General features: G+C 38.5%; 1 protein-coding gene across 1 annotated transcript; it reads right to left on the reverse strand.

Moving 5' to 3' along the window:
* Positions 1–3,561: 3,561 nt before the first annotated feature.
* Positions 3,562–14,781, reverse strand: stx19 (syntaxin 19). The gene is made up of 5 exons (XM_079357788.1): positions 14,598–14,781; positions 10,148–10,441; positions 9,718–9,954; positions 8,991–9,203; positions 3,562–8,291 (listed from the first exon to the last, which is right to left on the reverse strand). Exons 2-5 carry the CDS (start codon positions 10,367–10,369, stop codon positions 8,055–8,057), a joined length of 909 nt encoding a protein of 302 aa, XP_079213914.1. The 5' UTR covers positions 10,370–10,441; positions 14,598–14,781; the 3' UTR covers positions 3,562–8,054.
* Between the last annotated feature and the right edge of the window lie 1,033 nt (positions 14,782–15,814).

A 15,814-nucleotide genomic window follows, 5' to 3' on the forward strand; every position in this document is an offset into this window, starting at 1 on the left:
CTGTGTAGTTGGTTCTGTCTCTACTGTCTCGACATCAGCACACTTTACTGTGTATCTCAATGTCAGCGATGCACTTCAGTCTGGCCTGTAGACAAGACACAACTTTCCACTTTTGATTATGATCGCACAAATTGTGCTTAATTCACTTACAGCTTCTGCACTGGACTGCACAACAGTTTCCCCCACACAGTTATCCAATAGAGTAAATAACATTATGAAGCTTAGGGAGCCATCTAATCAATTTTCTGCAGAGTTTGATGACAAGGTAGAGTGGAGCGAGGAGTCAGGATCACATTACTTGTTACACAGACTGGACCGCACAGAGACAACATCAGCTCAATTGGTCTTAATAGCTCGGACGCTACTTCACAAGGTCAAAAAGATGAGCTGTAAAAAAAAAAAAAAAATTATGTCCAGTTTTTTTTTTTTTGACTGTAGGATAGATCCTTACAAAGGATAATCCCATCTCAAGGTACACATACAGTAGAGTGAGCCAAGAGTTTACAGCTGCATGCTGTTCTTGTGTGCATGTGTGTTTTCTTATGACGTTATGCATCATTTGTACATGCCCAAATGTGTGTGTGCCTGCGAGGCTGGATGTGTTTGCCCTCTCTTCACATCCAGGATTAACCACCAGGGAGGCTCACAGCTCCCTCTGAGAGCAAAGAGCAGTGAAACAAGGCAACGTCCTCGGAGACATGTTTTATTCACCCACGTCTCACTTCATTTTCACCTCTCCTCTGTCCTGACACATGCGTCAGATGCACCCTGGACGGCCCTCCTACTATTCAGCTTCTATTGTTGGGAACATTGATCAATACTGAAGAGTGAGGAGCAGAGAGAGCTGCTGTTAAAGCTGAGGTAAAAGCACATCAAGGCTGTGTATAGACAAGGTTTGACCTATAAGACCTTTTTATAACTGAAATTTCCAAACTGGAGAGCAAAACCTAAGAAGAACTTTACTTTTTATGGAAGAAGTATAGTGAGCATGAGAACACACCAATGTGGACTGAAATTTATTTATTTTTTATTCTTGGATATCAGCGCCCTCTGCTGGCCTCTTCCTGCTTCTCCGAGGGTCAAAAAGCGTTTAGTGTTGTTATTAAAGTGCACTTTCATTCAGAGGAGCTCTGCGTGAGACATGTTACTCGCAAAGATTATTAAATCCATAACCATCTGGAAGTGATAAGCAATGACAAATAAGTTGAATATGACTGTATTTATCTGAAAGATTGATGTTTAAAGGCTTTGATTCTTCAAATTAAAGTCAAACTTCAAAGCCACTGCACTCTCTTACAGAGAGGCAAAATGATGCAAAGACATCAGCAGTTTCCTTTAAGGCTTATCCTTGTCAGAATCTCAAAGGATCATTTGACATATCACATTCTCATGTTTAATTTTCAGTACAAGCTTAGCACAATGCATGCTGAGTATTCAATCTGTTCATTGGATGTGATTGGCAGGATGATTGCGGGTTTGCCTTCACAGCTGCAGCTGCAGCAGAATGCATCATTTCTGCTGAGAGTGAGCACACATCTTCTCATGTCATGTTGTATTTCTGTCAGTATCACAACATCGTTTGGCTGGAAAGAAGAAAAAAAATGCTGAAAGAAAGCCAAGGGAAGAGTTGAAGAGTCTGTAGCTGGAAATATGTTAAAAATCAAAGAAGTCGCCTTTTTATGAAATATATCTTAAGTCTTATGTTTTCAAATTAAAATGTGATTAGACTTATTCTAAGTCACAGTATAAATAATGTATTCTGTTTTCCTTTCATCACTGCCTGAAACAGAATAGTGGCAAAATATGTGACAGTGAGCTGACATTCACACACTAAACTTAAAATGCCCCCTTCTGTTTTACACCAGTTTCACATGTGCTGAGAATTAAACACAGCGCCTATTCATCAAACCCCCCCTGTCAAAAAAGATGAAAACATATTTAAAGTCAGTGTAGCAGCTACACACTTATATGTCTATAACCACTCAGTCTATCTGCATGGGATCTCCACAGATGGCATGCAGGGACCCTCCCAGAGCTCTTATTACTGCAGCTCATACATCACTCTGACAGAATATTTAAGTTTAAACAGTCCCCATTCGATGGGTTAATAAATAAAAGTCAACTTTTGTCATTAACTGGTATACAGAAAGAGGGACTTCAGACAGTGGTTTACCTTTAAATCTCTAGCAGGCTGTTATTAAGAGTTTCAAGAAATTAATAACATAGCTGTAAGAGTTGTTTACAAGAAGTTACGAATAGCATCTAGGTCAAGGGTCTGCCGCCTTTAACATACCTGTAGTAATAATGTAAACCTTTTCTTTTGTCTGCCTTTAGATCCTGTGATTCCTCTGGAGAACATTACTATGTGAAAGGGTTATGCACTACTCACCACTGCACTATTATCGTATTTAGTCTTGTACATGTTAGTCTTTAATTGCCTGTTTTTATTTTTTGCTAATTGTCATTATTTAATGTTTTTACATTGTACAGAGAAAGCACAGTCTACCAAAGTCAAATTCCATGTGTGTTAAAAATACCTGGTCAATCAAGCTGATTGTGATTCTGAGGTTGCAGAGTAATAAAAACATTCTAAAGCAGGATTAGTAAAGCTATAGCAATCTAAAGTTAACAAAATATAAGCTTTAGCAATTGTAAGTTTTGTCAGTAACACACATCATCCATCAACCACCATACCAGAAAATCCCCCTCTCTGTATGGCTAAGTAACTTTAGTAACATTTTAAATTAAGTCAAAATTAGCCTGTTAGCACGCTAATTAGCAGCATACTGGCTGCTTGTTAGTCACTTTTAAGCGCTTATTAGTACCTTATGACTATAGCCTATAGCTAATAGGCCATTAACTTAGAGTTTGCCCTCAATATTATCCTAATTACTGCTTATTGATTTTAAGTGTTGTACTTAGATTATGATCATAATATGCTTGTGCTCAGTACCTTATAAGGACCATACTAGGTAAAGCATATTAAGATCATGAATCATGTTTAAAAACTTAGGATCATTTATTTCTATTCATCCTTTCTGTAGTTCAATTTATTTTGGCAAGCTTTCACTATTTGACAGTCACTGCACACTCTGAATTAACGTTAATGCTTTAAAGTAAAGTAATAGATTATACTGTAAGTGTCTCTTTATCTACGTGCATGAACAGCTGTATAAAAATGTGTGTTTATGTTTTAATTGAGCCGTGCTGCTCTTGATGAGCTGAACATTGATCTTGGAGCAGTCTGTGTGTTTGTATGTTCATGCAGAGTTTTAAAAACGTCTGATTAGTTCAACCAAGAAAACTCAGCCATATTCACCATTATACCTAAAAATCAAGATTCGGTTTGTGACATTTTTGTGACATTTGACAGTGAGAAAAGTAATAGTAGTAAAAAGATAACAGAAGATAAAGGAACGATGAAATGCAGCAAAGGTTCCTTGCTGTATGCTGTAATTGATTTTGCAGATAGGCCAAGAAGAATGCTGTCACAAAAATCCAACATCATCTGCAACAGCAAGTGTGCAGAGCTTTTTTTTAATAAATTGATTTATGGTTAGAACATCATAGAAAATGCTGAGTTGAACCCTTTAAACATCTTTTTTGGAATAATACATTGTGTATAATACTCCACATAAGAGTAGCCAGTGCCCTCCTGCTTGTATTCTGGCTCCCAAGGCTGCCTCAAGACTCACTGTACACTTTGTTTTTGATTTATCACTTTGTGAAGGCCCTGATATCTCTGTTCAGGTTTTGATGGGAGTGATAAAACCAGGCAGTAAAGTAATGTCAGCTCTCTACAACCACAGCTGCTGTTACTCACAGGAGGGCGGCTTTGATGTAGCTCAGACATTTGGAGGGTGTCTCTGGGATCACATTTGGGAGTGACAGGCCAGATAAAAGAACTACAAACAATTCATAGTCACACACAGACGTCATCTCGGTGAGCCATGGCCAGCTTCGCAAACCCTTGTGTGTCTCTGATGTTCACATTACTGTTAAATCACTGATTGATATTTTGTCTGGAAAGTGACCAGAGGTCGACATTAAAATCCTTTTTTATAACTATAATTCTTCTAAGCGTTTTTTGTTGTTATCATTTTAACTGCTGTCTTTACGTCTTTTCCTGGATAAATAAAGGTTAAATAAAATAAAAAATGTGAACGTGCTGCTAAAGGTGGAATAAGAGTTTATATAGAATAAGGGATTAAATGAGACAGTGACTTCATGAAAACTCATTAAAAGACACTACCGGTATTTTTTTCCTTGTTAGAGATCTGATCTTAGCATGATTCTGTTGCCTTTAAAGAAATGTTTTTGGTGTGTATTAGGCTCATGGATAAGGATAACGTTCAATGAATTATAATGATGCTTAAGACATTGTTATTGTATCATGTGCAAAAAATGTCTAATGAAAATCAAAACACATCAAACAATCAGAACATCAGTCATAGAAAATAATTGTATTCTTCTTCACGTCCTCACATTTTGACTGCTGTGGCTCAGTGGTGGAGTTGGTCAGCTCTTATCTGGAAGGTTAGGGGGATCGATCCCCAGCTCCTGCAGCAGCATGTCCGATATGTCAATGGTCAAGAACGTCAACCCTGAGGTTCTTCTGTTGCTTTGTCGGCAGCCTATGAATTTCTATGAATGGATACTTAGAACTAATTAATACTTTACAGAGCAGGCCCTGCCATCAGTGTGTGAATGGGTAGGTGTGATCTGAAGTGTAAAATGTGTTTTGAGTAGTCAGAAGACAAGAAAAGTGCCAAACAGGCTCAAGTCCATTCGCCATTGTTACCATTTTAAAATGAAATTTGAAGAGTTGGTGGTGCTGTTGGTCAAAACACAACAACTATCCTAAAGTCAAAGGTCAAATCTGATTAGTTGAGGAACACGAACAAGCTCCTGAATGGCTTCCAAGCAGGGTGGGTTCAGATGAAAGAATAGGTAACATCTTTGGAGCAGGGAGTAAATCAGATGAATCCAACATGGAAATGTACACACATTACACTACTGTTGTTTGCAGCTCCCTCTGAGTGTGTAGCTGCTTGAATTCCACGTGTGGTGGTGCTGGGAAAATAGAGAGAGGACAGAGAGAGACAGAGACGGAGAGAGGGAAGGTTGTGGGTGAAATGTGGGTGACTCTGGCTGACCTGCCTTGGGGTCAGATGGAGAAAGGTTTCTGAACTGAGCCCTGTGCAGTCTCCCATGGCCCGGTGATCTCAAGGACGGCTGAAATCTATCCCAGGAGGCTTCCTCTCAGGACTGCAGACCTACATCCCTGCTGCTTTACTCGGAGAATATCAAGAAGAACACCACCATAAATCATCTCGTAATTTTTTCTTGATGATGGCGGATATTAACATGCTGCATACTAATCTAGTGTTGCTGCTCAGAATGTAAGATATTTGCTTTTGTCTGACAGAGGTTTGATTTGTCCTAATTTTTTTTTTTTAATCTAAATTGAGAAGCCCTTCATAATATACATGGTTGACAAGGTACGTGGTTGACAAAGTAGATTGTGTTGGATTTTGTGTGAAAATGAAAATTGGATTATTTTGTGGACCAGAAGTTTTAAATAACTATATTTCTATAAAGAGATAATTAATACATGTTGTTTTATACTAAGGAGCAAGTGAAGCTATGGATCAATGTGTAAATTACTTTTCATAGACAATGGTGGCAACACATTACATTTAGGTTAGATGTGCTGTATATCTTACATTGTGAAGTACTTGATCTCTATGTGCTATTTTTTGAGAGTTTCACAAAACTGACAACACCCACATGTTTTTCTGTTCTAAGATTTTCTGGTATAAAATCACACTGTGTTAATTTGTGTGCAACGTGTGCAATCGTGTGTGGTAATTAGTGTTGAAGCACTAAGGGCCCTTTTTTAACTGGCAATTATCTCAGTGAACACTGGATGGCATTGTTGCTGTTCAAGAACCCTTCCATTTGCAGCAGTAGCTCATTTGTCCTAACTACGCCTGACAGAAACAGGGCTGCCCTGCTGCTTTATAATGTCTTGTTATTTGATTTACATATTCACATTTACATATTTGATGTATGTATGTCTTGATTTCAAAATGTCACTCTAATCAGAGTTAGACTGATGTACAAGACAAGAGATAGGATTCAGGGGAAGACTTTTCCAAACTGATAGTATCTCATCTAACACATGTCAGTCTGTTTTATAACTAGACCCAAGGGAACGGGGAAATACGTTGACCGAAATAAAGCATGACATTGACAGGCAGTGATTTCAGGTATTAATCCCTGGAGATACAAGTACAATGCCTACACAAATATTTTTGGCTGTCGTGTGCCTGATGGCCATTCTACTCAATTTGAAAGCTAAAAGGATTTTTGGAAATATACTGTAGGTCCTTTTAATAATCTGTGTTAGATGTTGATGGGTTTGTTTACACACTGCCCTCTGTAAGAACAAATCGCCTGGTAGCTGTCATAAAGCGAAGTTGGAGTAGCAGACAAACAGGATTTTCCAGTCTTTCTGGTCACCTGTATTTTGTCCCGGACACCAGACACCACAGGTCAGTGACTCGCGAAAGAACATCAATGTCAACGAGAGGCTGGTTAAGAGCCACTCTGCCTGTAAGTCAGATATGAAGTGGTTTTATCTCCAGAAATGAGTTATATTTTATTAAACGTTATTCAAAGCAGGGAAATGAGTTAGTGTTTTCTGATCAACACAAAGTGAAGGTGAAAAAAAAAGTCCACATGTTATGTTATGCTGTTAATAACTGAAACATATTAGGTCATGCTGCTGATTCCTGCTGCATTAAGAGCTTTTCACCCAGTTTAAAGCCACAACCACCGCCTGCCACCCAGCCACCGCCATCAGACTGTGTCGTCCCCACAACCACCGCCGGATGCCTTGTCACCGCCATGGGACTGTGTGGTCCTCACAACCACCGCCATCAGACTGTGTCATCCCTACAACCACCGCCTGACACCGCCAGGAACACCAGGAATACAAAGAAGGAATCGTTGCTGCAGATTATCATTATGCTCTCTTGTAAAGCGTGTCGAGATAACTATTGTTATTGGTGATATACAATGAAAAATGAAAAAAAGATGATTGATTGATTGACTGATATAATTTGAAATGACAGTAATTATGCATTATGCCATCAATGCATCTCTAAGTTTTCCAATATATACTCCTTTATTCAAGTTTCTAAAATACAATGCATGTTGAGCTTTCAAAAAGTTCCTGAAATGCTTTACTACAAGTCTCCCATCTTTCCTCATTTTATTTTATTGTTTTGTGCTTCTGTCTAGTGTCTTGACAGTATATTGTGATCAAGGTTTGTTATTCAGAGTTTTACTTGAATCCCTGCCTCTTTGAAATGGAATAAAGGGATAATATTTTTTTTAGCACAGAACGTGATCACACTTTGAAATGCAAATGAAACTAATGTGTAATTGTTAAAACATTCTATTTTTCATGTGGACCCAAAAATGAGAAAACAATGAGTCTCAAGGGGGGAAAATCTTTCTCCACTTTGTGAGATTCTTATTATGTTTGAGCAGAATAGAAAAGAGAAAAAAAATGTCTGAAAGTGCTTATGCTGTATTAATAACAAACAGTAATCAACATGAGCTTCCATAGTAGAGAGCGAACAACATGGAAAGGCTCTTTTGGGGAAAAAAAACAAAAACATGTTGAAATATCTGCTGATGTAGCAGAGGCAGTGGACTGGCCTTTTCTGTGACCTCCGTCAGATGACAGTGAAGGTCTCCAATAAGCAGCAGTGGTGGTGAGCAGCACTCAGTGAACTGTCTCTTCCAATAGCAGTTCCCCCATATCCACTTGAAAGAAACAAGTGCTTCAAATACCAATTCTGGCCTTTCCTCCTAATTGTTTTCCATGCTCTGGTGAGTCTGTCTTCCCCACTGCAGATACTGCAGTTCCATAACCTTCACTTTAATGGTGCTTTCAAGCTCCCATCAGGTAGGCCTACAGGTAGACTTTTGGAAAAAAAAACGTATTCGGGTGGACCATTGAGGTAAAAAAAGCATACTCTTTACAAGCAACATCTCCATGGAGGACAGCAGCAGCAGCACAGCTGTCGAAGTGGGTTCTTCTTCTTATACCTGGCTGCCAACTTGAACTTCTCATTAGAGGCAGCCACATAATCCTGTGTCCTCTCCACATTGGTCTGAATATGATCAATGTGGGCCCCCTGCTCCTCCACCAGCATGAAAATGTCCATGAACAGGTCTCTCAGCTCCTTTATGTTGTTCTCCAGGCTTAACAACTCCTGTTGGGAAAAGAGGAAGGTTGTGGGTAAAATGTGGGTGACTCTGGTTGACCTGCGTGGGGGGGGGGCAGATGGAGTACTACAAAAATATAAATCAGAGATCAACATCGCCCTTTTATACATCAGCAAATTAATTAATTACCATGTATTTCCTTTTCCTCTACTCACTTCCTTTCCTTTGTTTTACTCATTTGTTGTTGACAGTTGTTATAGTAAAGATTACCATGCTAATGACTTACAATCATACAGCTCCAGACAACATCCCATGTAATGAGAGAAAAGCAAGAATGTTTTTTTTTTATTTTTTTTTTGTTTTGTTTTTTTTCTGGCTATGTAGACCATAACTCCTCAGTGCAAATGCATCACATTGAATGGCAAGCTTGTTGAATTGTGTTTTGCATTGTAAAGGAATTCAGATCTTCAAAAAAAAAATAAGAATCTGCACTTTGTTTGATACCTGAGCATGATAGTCAGTCGTTTGTCAAAGTAATATTTTTCCAATTGCTTTCATATAAAATCCAAAAGAAAAAAAAACTTTGGAAGTGCCTGCGGTGGTTGTAATATGTAACTGGGGCCTTCACAGAAAGTTGTAATTTGGGGATATTTGTGTGATGTTTCCATGAGTAGGCTGTTTAATAAAGTCACCTGCTAACTTTGTTGTAGGGCTGGCTTTAGTGAGTTGCTTGCTGTCATTCGTACCTTGTGTCGCTGTTCAATCTCAGACAGTTGTGATCGTGTGATTTTGGCATCGTTCAGCAGGTTCTCATTGAAGACGTCCCATTGTCCTGTGGTTACCATCTCATTCACCTCCTCTTCCGTCACATCCCTCCCCGATACCTCCAGCTGCCGGATAATGAAGTGCTTACAGCGTTCCTGCTTGCTCAGCAGACCTTCATTATACTGCAGCATTACCTGGACATTAGTACAGCAAAAAAAAAAAAAAAGAGAATGGAAATCAAAAGGGGGAGGGGAAGCGAACAATGAGACGATATTTGAGTCATTTCTCTTTGTTTGATGATGAAAGAATCAAGAAGAAAATGTATCAAATAGTTGAACCTATTTACTCTGATGGCAAAAATTGAATTCAAATCATATATTTTTAAATTGTATCTGATTATATATTGCATTTTTATCAGTGTGTTACTGTTTTTTTTCTTTGTCCTTTCTGTCTTAAATTATACTAAACTATAAATGTGCAATACTGTATTAGTGATCAAAACACAATTCTTCAGTTAGAAACTAATCATTTCTGTTGAGAGACTTTGGAACCATGTCAAGCTAAACACTGCTCGATCCCTCTTTAAAACCACCAATACATGTAAAAGACACATTTTTGGGTGAAGAGGCTTTAAAAAATGTTTGTGCTAAAGGAAAACAACGTAGATATGAAAAGGCCAGATGCGAGTGGTAAAATCTTTTTCCCCACCTGTTGAAATTTGCGGTATAGTGCTGCATGCTGGGAGCGTTGTATCCGTATTGTGGCAGCAGTCGGTCCCTGCTGCTCCTCAGTCCTTTGGACTTGTTTTGAAAGGGCTTCTAAGCGTCGATGGAGGCTTTCAGCCTGGAGCTTAATGTCCCGAGTTATACTGCTTTCTTTCTTCATCACACTCAAACGACGCATGGTGGCAACCAGGGTCTTTTGTTGTTGGCCAAACGAAAGGACCTGATTAGAATGGGGAAAAATAGATATAGCAACTGACAATATAGCAGCATATAGGAATTTCAAATGTTTTTTCTCTTTTATTAAGTTTTGAAGTTTAAAATAAAGAAAAGTCAAAACAAGGGAAGAAAAAGCAAAAAAAAAAACTTCTGCTCCTTTAAAAGATAAAAGCATGGAAAAAAATAGATGCATTCACCTCTGTTTCCAGCACCGTGATATCATCTCGGATTTGCTGAGCCTCGGACAGGAAATTCTCAATGATTGGTTCCTCCTCGAACACAATGGCCTGCGGCGTTATGACCCCGGTCACCACAGAATCATCATCATCACCCTCTGCTGAAAATGGGCTGGTGCTCTCACTTGCTTCCTCTGAAAACTCCCGAGCCCTCTGCAGGAGTTCCTCTAAGCGGTCTCTCATCGTAAACAACAGTCTTCAAGACTTGATGTAGTTCTATCTGTGGTTCATGTCAACGCTAATGTCAAGAGGATGCTGAAAAATAAATAACATGAAACTGTAATGATTCATCTTAATGTACAGTACGTGTCATGAGTAGTTCATCTATCTATCTATCTATCTATCTATCTATCTATCTATCTATCTATCTATCTATCTATCTATCTATCTATCTATCTATCTATCTATCTATCTATCTATCTCTATCTAAATGCAGAACAAGCAGCAGCAGAGAGAAATGCCGCTCTAAAACAGCAGTTCACTATGCAATGGGTGACATCCTGGTGTCCACATCCTCTTCTTATTGACAGTTTATCGTGTGGGGTGGCTTAAGCTTTTCTGCATAACTTGTTTTGCCAGAAGTTATGTCAATGATCCAAGTCATTCTGCATGTGTAGGACTCATAGACTGCCTTGCTCTCGCTGTAAAAATAACAAAAGGGGGTGGCATTTCGTCTTCTAATAGTTTGTTTATGGATGGGACACAATCATTAAACATTTCTCTCCTAAACAGGGCAAAAGGGGCAAAAGGGGCTGGAATTTTGGCATGTACTGAAATGTGCATTTCACAATAAAATAATTCTGTCAAAGTTGGACTTATGGGCCTATTTTTACATACATAATTAGTATTTATATTAAAAAGGAAAATACACATGCTACAGATAAAAGAAATAAAAAAACAAAAAAGGAAAAATAGATTGCTTTAAAAGTAAACTCTTTGCAAAAACAGGTCAAAAACACAACCGTGTGGGTATCCATGGCTAAAATGCAGTACAGGATGTGACCTGGTGGTGGGAAAACTTGAAAATGAAATGGTAAATGACAATTTCAAGGACATAATTGTTGACTTGGCATGCTCATGACAGGGCCTTTCAATGTTTCCATGTGGACAAAGGTGTTCTTGAAAGCGTGTGCAGACAAGATCAGTAAAGGGAGGAGGGAAACCTCAGTTTTACAAAATACTTAAATACTCATAAACTTGGCCTCAGACTACCGTTTGACATTTTTTCAGTTTGACTGGCAGTTTCAGGAGGAAACAGGACACATGGTGTTCAGCAATGATGTTAAAGAGCTGAATGCTAGCGGCAAATATAAGAAGATAATACAAAAACATTAATCAAAGGGAATTATTGTAATGGAAAAAAGTTCTCGAATAGCATCCAAGCTAATCATATACCGCAACTTTTGCTTCTCCAACAAATTGTTTTCTGTGTTCAATCAATGTTCTCTGACACGTTTGTGAATTATACTATTTACATTACAAACAGAAACCACAATACTTCTATTATCCAAATCTGGTCTGGCATCTATGGATTCAGCGATTTTATGCTGGATCTGTAAACACAAACTTTCCCACGATCAGTGGTTCAGAGCTCCCACTACACTACACTACACTACTGTTCTGTGCTATCTGCACAGCTAGGCTTAGACAGGTTCTAATGCTAAGGTATCTTTACATCATTAACCATGTCCACTTAAAATATGATCCAGCTTTCCAAATATCAGAGATTTCTCAAAGAAAATAGTAAGGGAGGCTCTGTATAACCTCCTGCTCCAGCATTGTCTGTCATTTTTATCTGATATCCAATAATGGATAAACCACCCCTCACTTCCCCTGGAGTACTTTCATTGTGATACCAAGGATATATAGGGGCTTCTGTTGTTTTATGATTCTGGATTTGTTTTTTTAACTTTGTACCCCCATATTGTTCAAGATTATTTTAAAGATTGTTTCCAGTATTTAAAAGTCTTTTGAGCCTTGTACACTAATCAAACCAGCTGTAGAAAACACAAGAACATTCTAGAGGAGATGTCACTTTGAAAGTCACATTGGGCCCAACATAGATGGTTTTTCTGCGTGGTAGATCTTTTCTTTTTTTCTTTTTTTTTTCCAATAACGTTCGCAAAGACAAATAATAAATTAATTCATTGTAACAAATTTGAATTAATTTGACCTCTATTTTTAAGCTGAAATCGACATGACAAAAAAAATCTTATAGTACATGGTGTTCTAATACGGTTTGCCTGTTAGTCAGACAGTACTCAGAACTACTACAGTGAAAATATAGAGCATCCACTTAGTATTCAGAATTCACTGCATTGACAATGGAGGTAATACAGAGGTTTTCACTGTGAAAGAAAGTATACACACTTAATTGAAGTTCCAGTTCATTTTATTGTGTAAGATAATATTTTATACTCGTTTTATGTATTAGCAGTTATGATAGGAAAGCACATTAAGTAAATTCAGTTATTTATAGAAACTTAATATTTTGTCAGTGGTAAGGTGAAGAAATTTGAGACGGCAAGTTGGCATACATTTGTTTTCATTAATAACAAGAAAAAAATCTCAGTCAACTTGTTCTTTCAGTTGACTCAACTTTTATTTTCAATTTCATTGTTTTTTCAAGACAATACTTTCATTTTGGACTGAACCAGGATAGGAGCCTGGTACCTTCTTATGTGAACTGTATAATGAGGTATATCCATATCTCATTTCCAAATTTTAATTTTTGTAAATTGGTAAGTTTAAGTTTGTCGAAATGAGATAAACGTGAATTACTGTGCTATCACAATATTTACTCTGACTTCCAGTTAAACTGACAATGAACTGTGTTTAAGGCGTTTATATTTGGCCTTCTTAAGAATAACATAAAGCTGGTGTCCCTAACTCTTCAGTCAAGGCACTGTCAATAAACAGGCCTATATGCCCTGAGCATACAATTGCTTTACAAAATGCAGGCCTTGTAGTTCAACAAAAGCACATGCAGTTTACCCTGGTGTGTCCAATGTAATTCAAAGCCTGATCTGTGTTTGTTTACAAGATCTTAAGTTCATCCGTCCTGGTACAAGTGTAACTGATGAGCCATATCTGCTCTCCTCTGAGCACTGAGATGTATTTTTAACTGTATGAAAAACAACATGAGACAAATGAGCGGAAAGTTAATCTCTGACATCAGTCGAACTGATTCAAGTTGTTTTTCTTATGAGAACAGAGTGGGTTGTTTGTGCACAACATCACTCAGGAAAAAAAAAAGAGAAGAAAACAAGGCAAGGTTGTTTAATCTGTTAAACAATGACAAGTGGAGGGAAAAAAACTCTGAATGACACATGAACTAAAACTACTTAAATCATAAATTGTCCTGTTTCCCTGAGTGTAATAAACTTCATAGTTTTGAATTATTGTATGCAGGCAGCTCCTGAATGTTTATCACAATTAACTTTTCTGTCCCTGATTCGAGGAGGATGATTCCTGCCAAAGCTGAAGTAAACAAGTGAGGTGCTTACGATTAAAATCTGATTTCCTGAATGCCTTTCCAAGTAAATTGCATTCAACCACAAATACACTCGAATGGGCGTACCAACATTTTGAAACTGCCTAAGCAACACAGGGGTTTAGATTTTAGAGGCCCTGAACATAATCTTCCGAAAGCACATGATTGTGGTGGGAGGGGGTGAACAAGGTGCTTGGCGGCAGAGAAATGGAGCATTGCAAATCACGGACTATCCCATTTCTTGTTAGGATTCAAACTAAAACGACTTCTCTCGTATTTGTGGCTGTGACAGAGAGACACCATTATCAACTTCTCAAAGCGCAAAGAATGAAAAAAAAACAACAACAAAAAAAACAAGTTTCCTTTTGTTTTCTTGAGTGAACTTTCTCCCCCTCCTTGTGTTCTCCCTCTTGCTCCCAACTAGCTCAAACCAGAGGAGCTGATTAAAAAAGTTGCTTAAAGGATTTGGGAGCACATTCTTCTGTGTCTTGCCTTTAAAAAAAAAAAACTCACAAGAAGTAGAGCAGGGTTCAGGAAGGAGTCTTGCTCATACTCTCTATGATTGAACAGTTTTTCTTTTTCTCTCGAAAATAAAACCTATTTTTCCTGTTACCCACCTTTGTCTGTGTTTCTGAAACAAATGTTGTATTGTTGACATTCGCTTATCTGCATGCAGGTGTAGTTGCCCTCCCTGGGCCAAATCACTCCACAAAAGGAACTCTTATTATCCCATAAGTTGTGAACTGCTGAGCAAGTTGTCCTTCTCATATACAGTACTATAGAAAACTCCCTAGATTAAGGCTATTTAATTGAATGATAACTTGATTCCATATAATTGCCCTGTAATCTTAAATCTTAGCATACTCAAATACATATACTGGGCTGGTGCAAACAATCAGTCTTAAATGAGGATTCTACCTTTAATGCTGTCAGTGAAATGTCACAGATGAGAAGAGTACTCCCATTCGTAGTTGACCAGAAATGCAATCCAAGACGAGCCCACACATTCCTTCATAAAATGAAGTCATCTTCAGATCTCCTTAAACATCAGAAAGAGTTTGAACACTCTGTAGCAGTTCAGCCATCCATTGTTTATCAGGACGTTCACACTCAGAGGCAGGGAAAGTTTCAGAGAAGTCTCATTCACTCACTGTTTCAAGCTCCTCCCCTCCTTTTGAAGACACATCTGGATGTAGCCAATGGGAAAGAGGCTTACCCTAGGCCTATTTGCTTACCTAAAGAAAAGAGAGGTGACGTGATGAAGTAAAGGAGGAGGGAGAGGCGGCATGGAGGGTGATCATAAACCCTTCCCTCAGGCATAATCCTGAACAGGAAAATAGAGCCGTGTAGAAATGTAATGTGGACATTGCTAAGGTCATACAATACAGCAAGGGTGTCAACTAGAGTACTGGGTTTCTTTTTCTGCAAAGTTAATACATTTGTGAAGTGCTGGGGTTAGCGGGGTAAGTCCTCTTAGTCTAAGGGGCATTGTAGTCCTTAGGCCCCAGTAACTCGGCTGAGTACTTTTGACAGATTCCTACTGACAGGCCCCCTGAAACCGAGGCGCCTTTTTAACATGGGAAGGGACGCAGTCACTCTTTGCTATGCAGCATAACACACTGTGCAAAGCCGTTTGAAGTACAGTGTGAGGGAGGGGGGGGACAAGGTTTAGGGATGAGAGGAGTTCAGTGGGGACAAGAGTTCTGTCTTTGTCACTTGGAACTTTGGAGGATAGTTGAAAAATTAACCTTCATTTATAACTTTAGATCATCGGTAATTTTCAGTCTCTTTCTACATAGTTTACCATATTTGGAGCTGAACTTACCTACCAGTGGGTGGTAGTGTGTCGCTTTAGTAAAACAACACAACAGCACATTAACCATGTGATGACTATGCACCATGCTGTTAGTAAAGTTTTATCTGCTGTACCAGCTGCTGCTCTGTGTCTGTAATTATGCCGCAGTGATGTGTTAACTGTGAGTCATCTGTCCCTAATGGCAAGATATTATGACAACAAAGCAAAACCGGTTTTGTGAGAATCAGAATTCAACTTCATCAGCATCATGGGAACAAGTAAGCTGTACAAAAGACCTGTTTCCTGTATCCTATCAGTCATCCATCTATGTTCTTTGATT

The sequence above is a fragment of the Symphodus melops genome (genome assembly GCF_947650265.1).
Source record: "Symphodus melops genome assembly, chromosome: 12".
Taxonomy (NCBI): domain Eukaryota; kingdom Metazoa; phylum Chordata; class Actinopteri; order Labriformes; family Labridae; genus Symphodus; species Symphodus melops.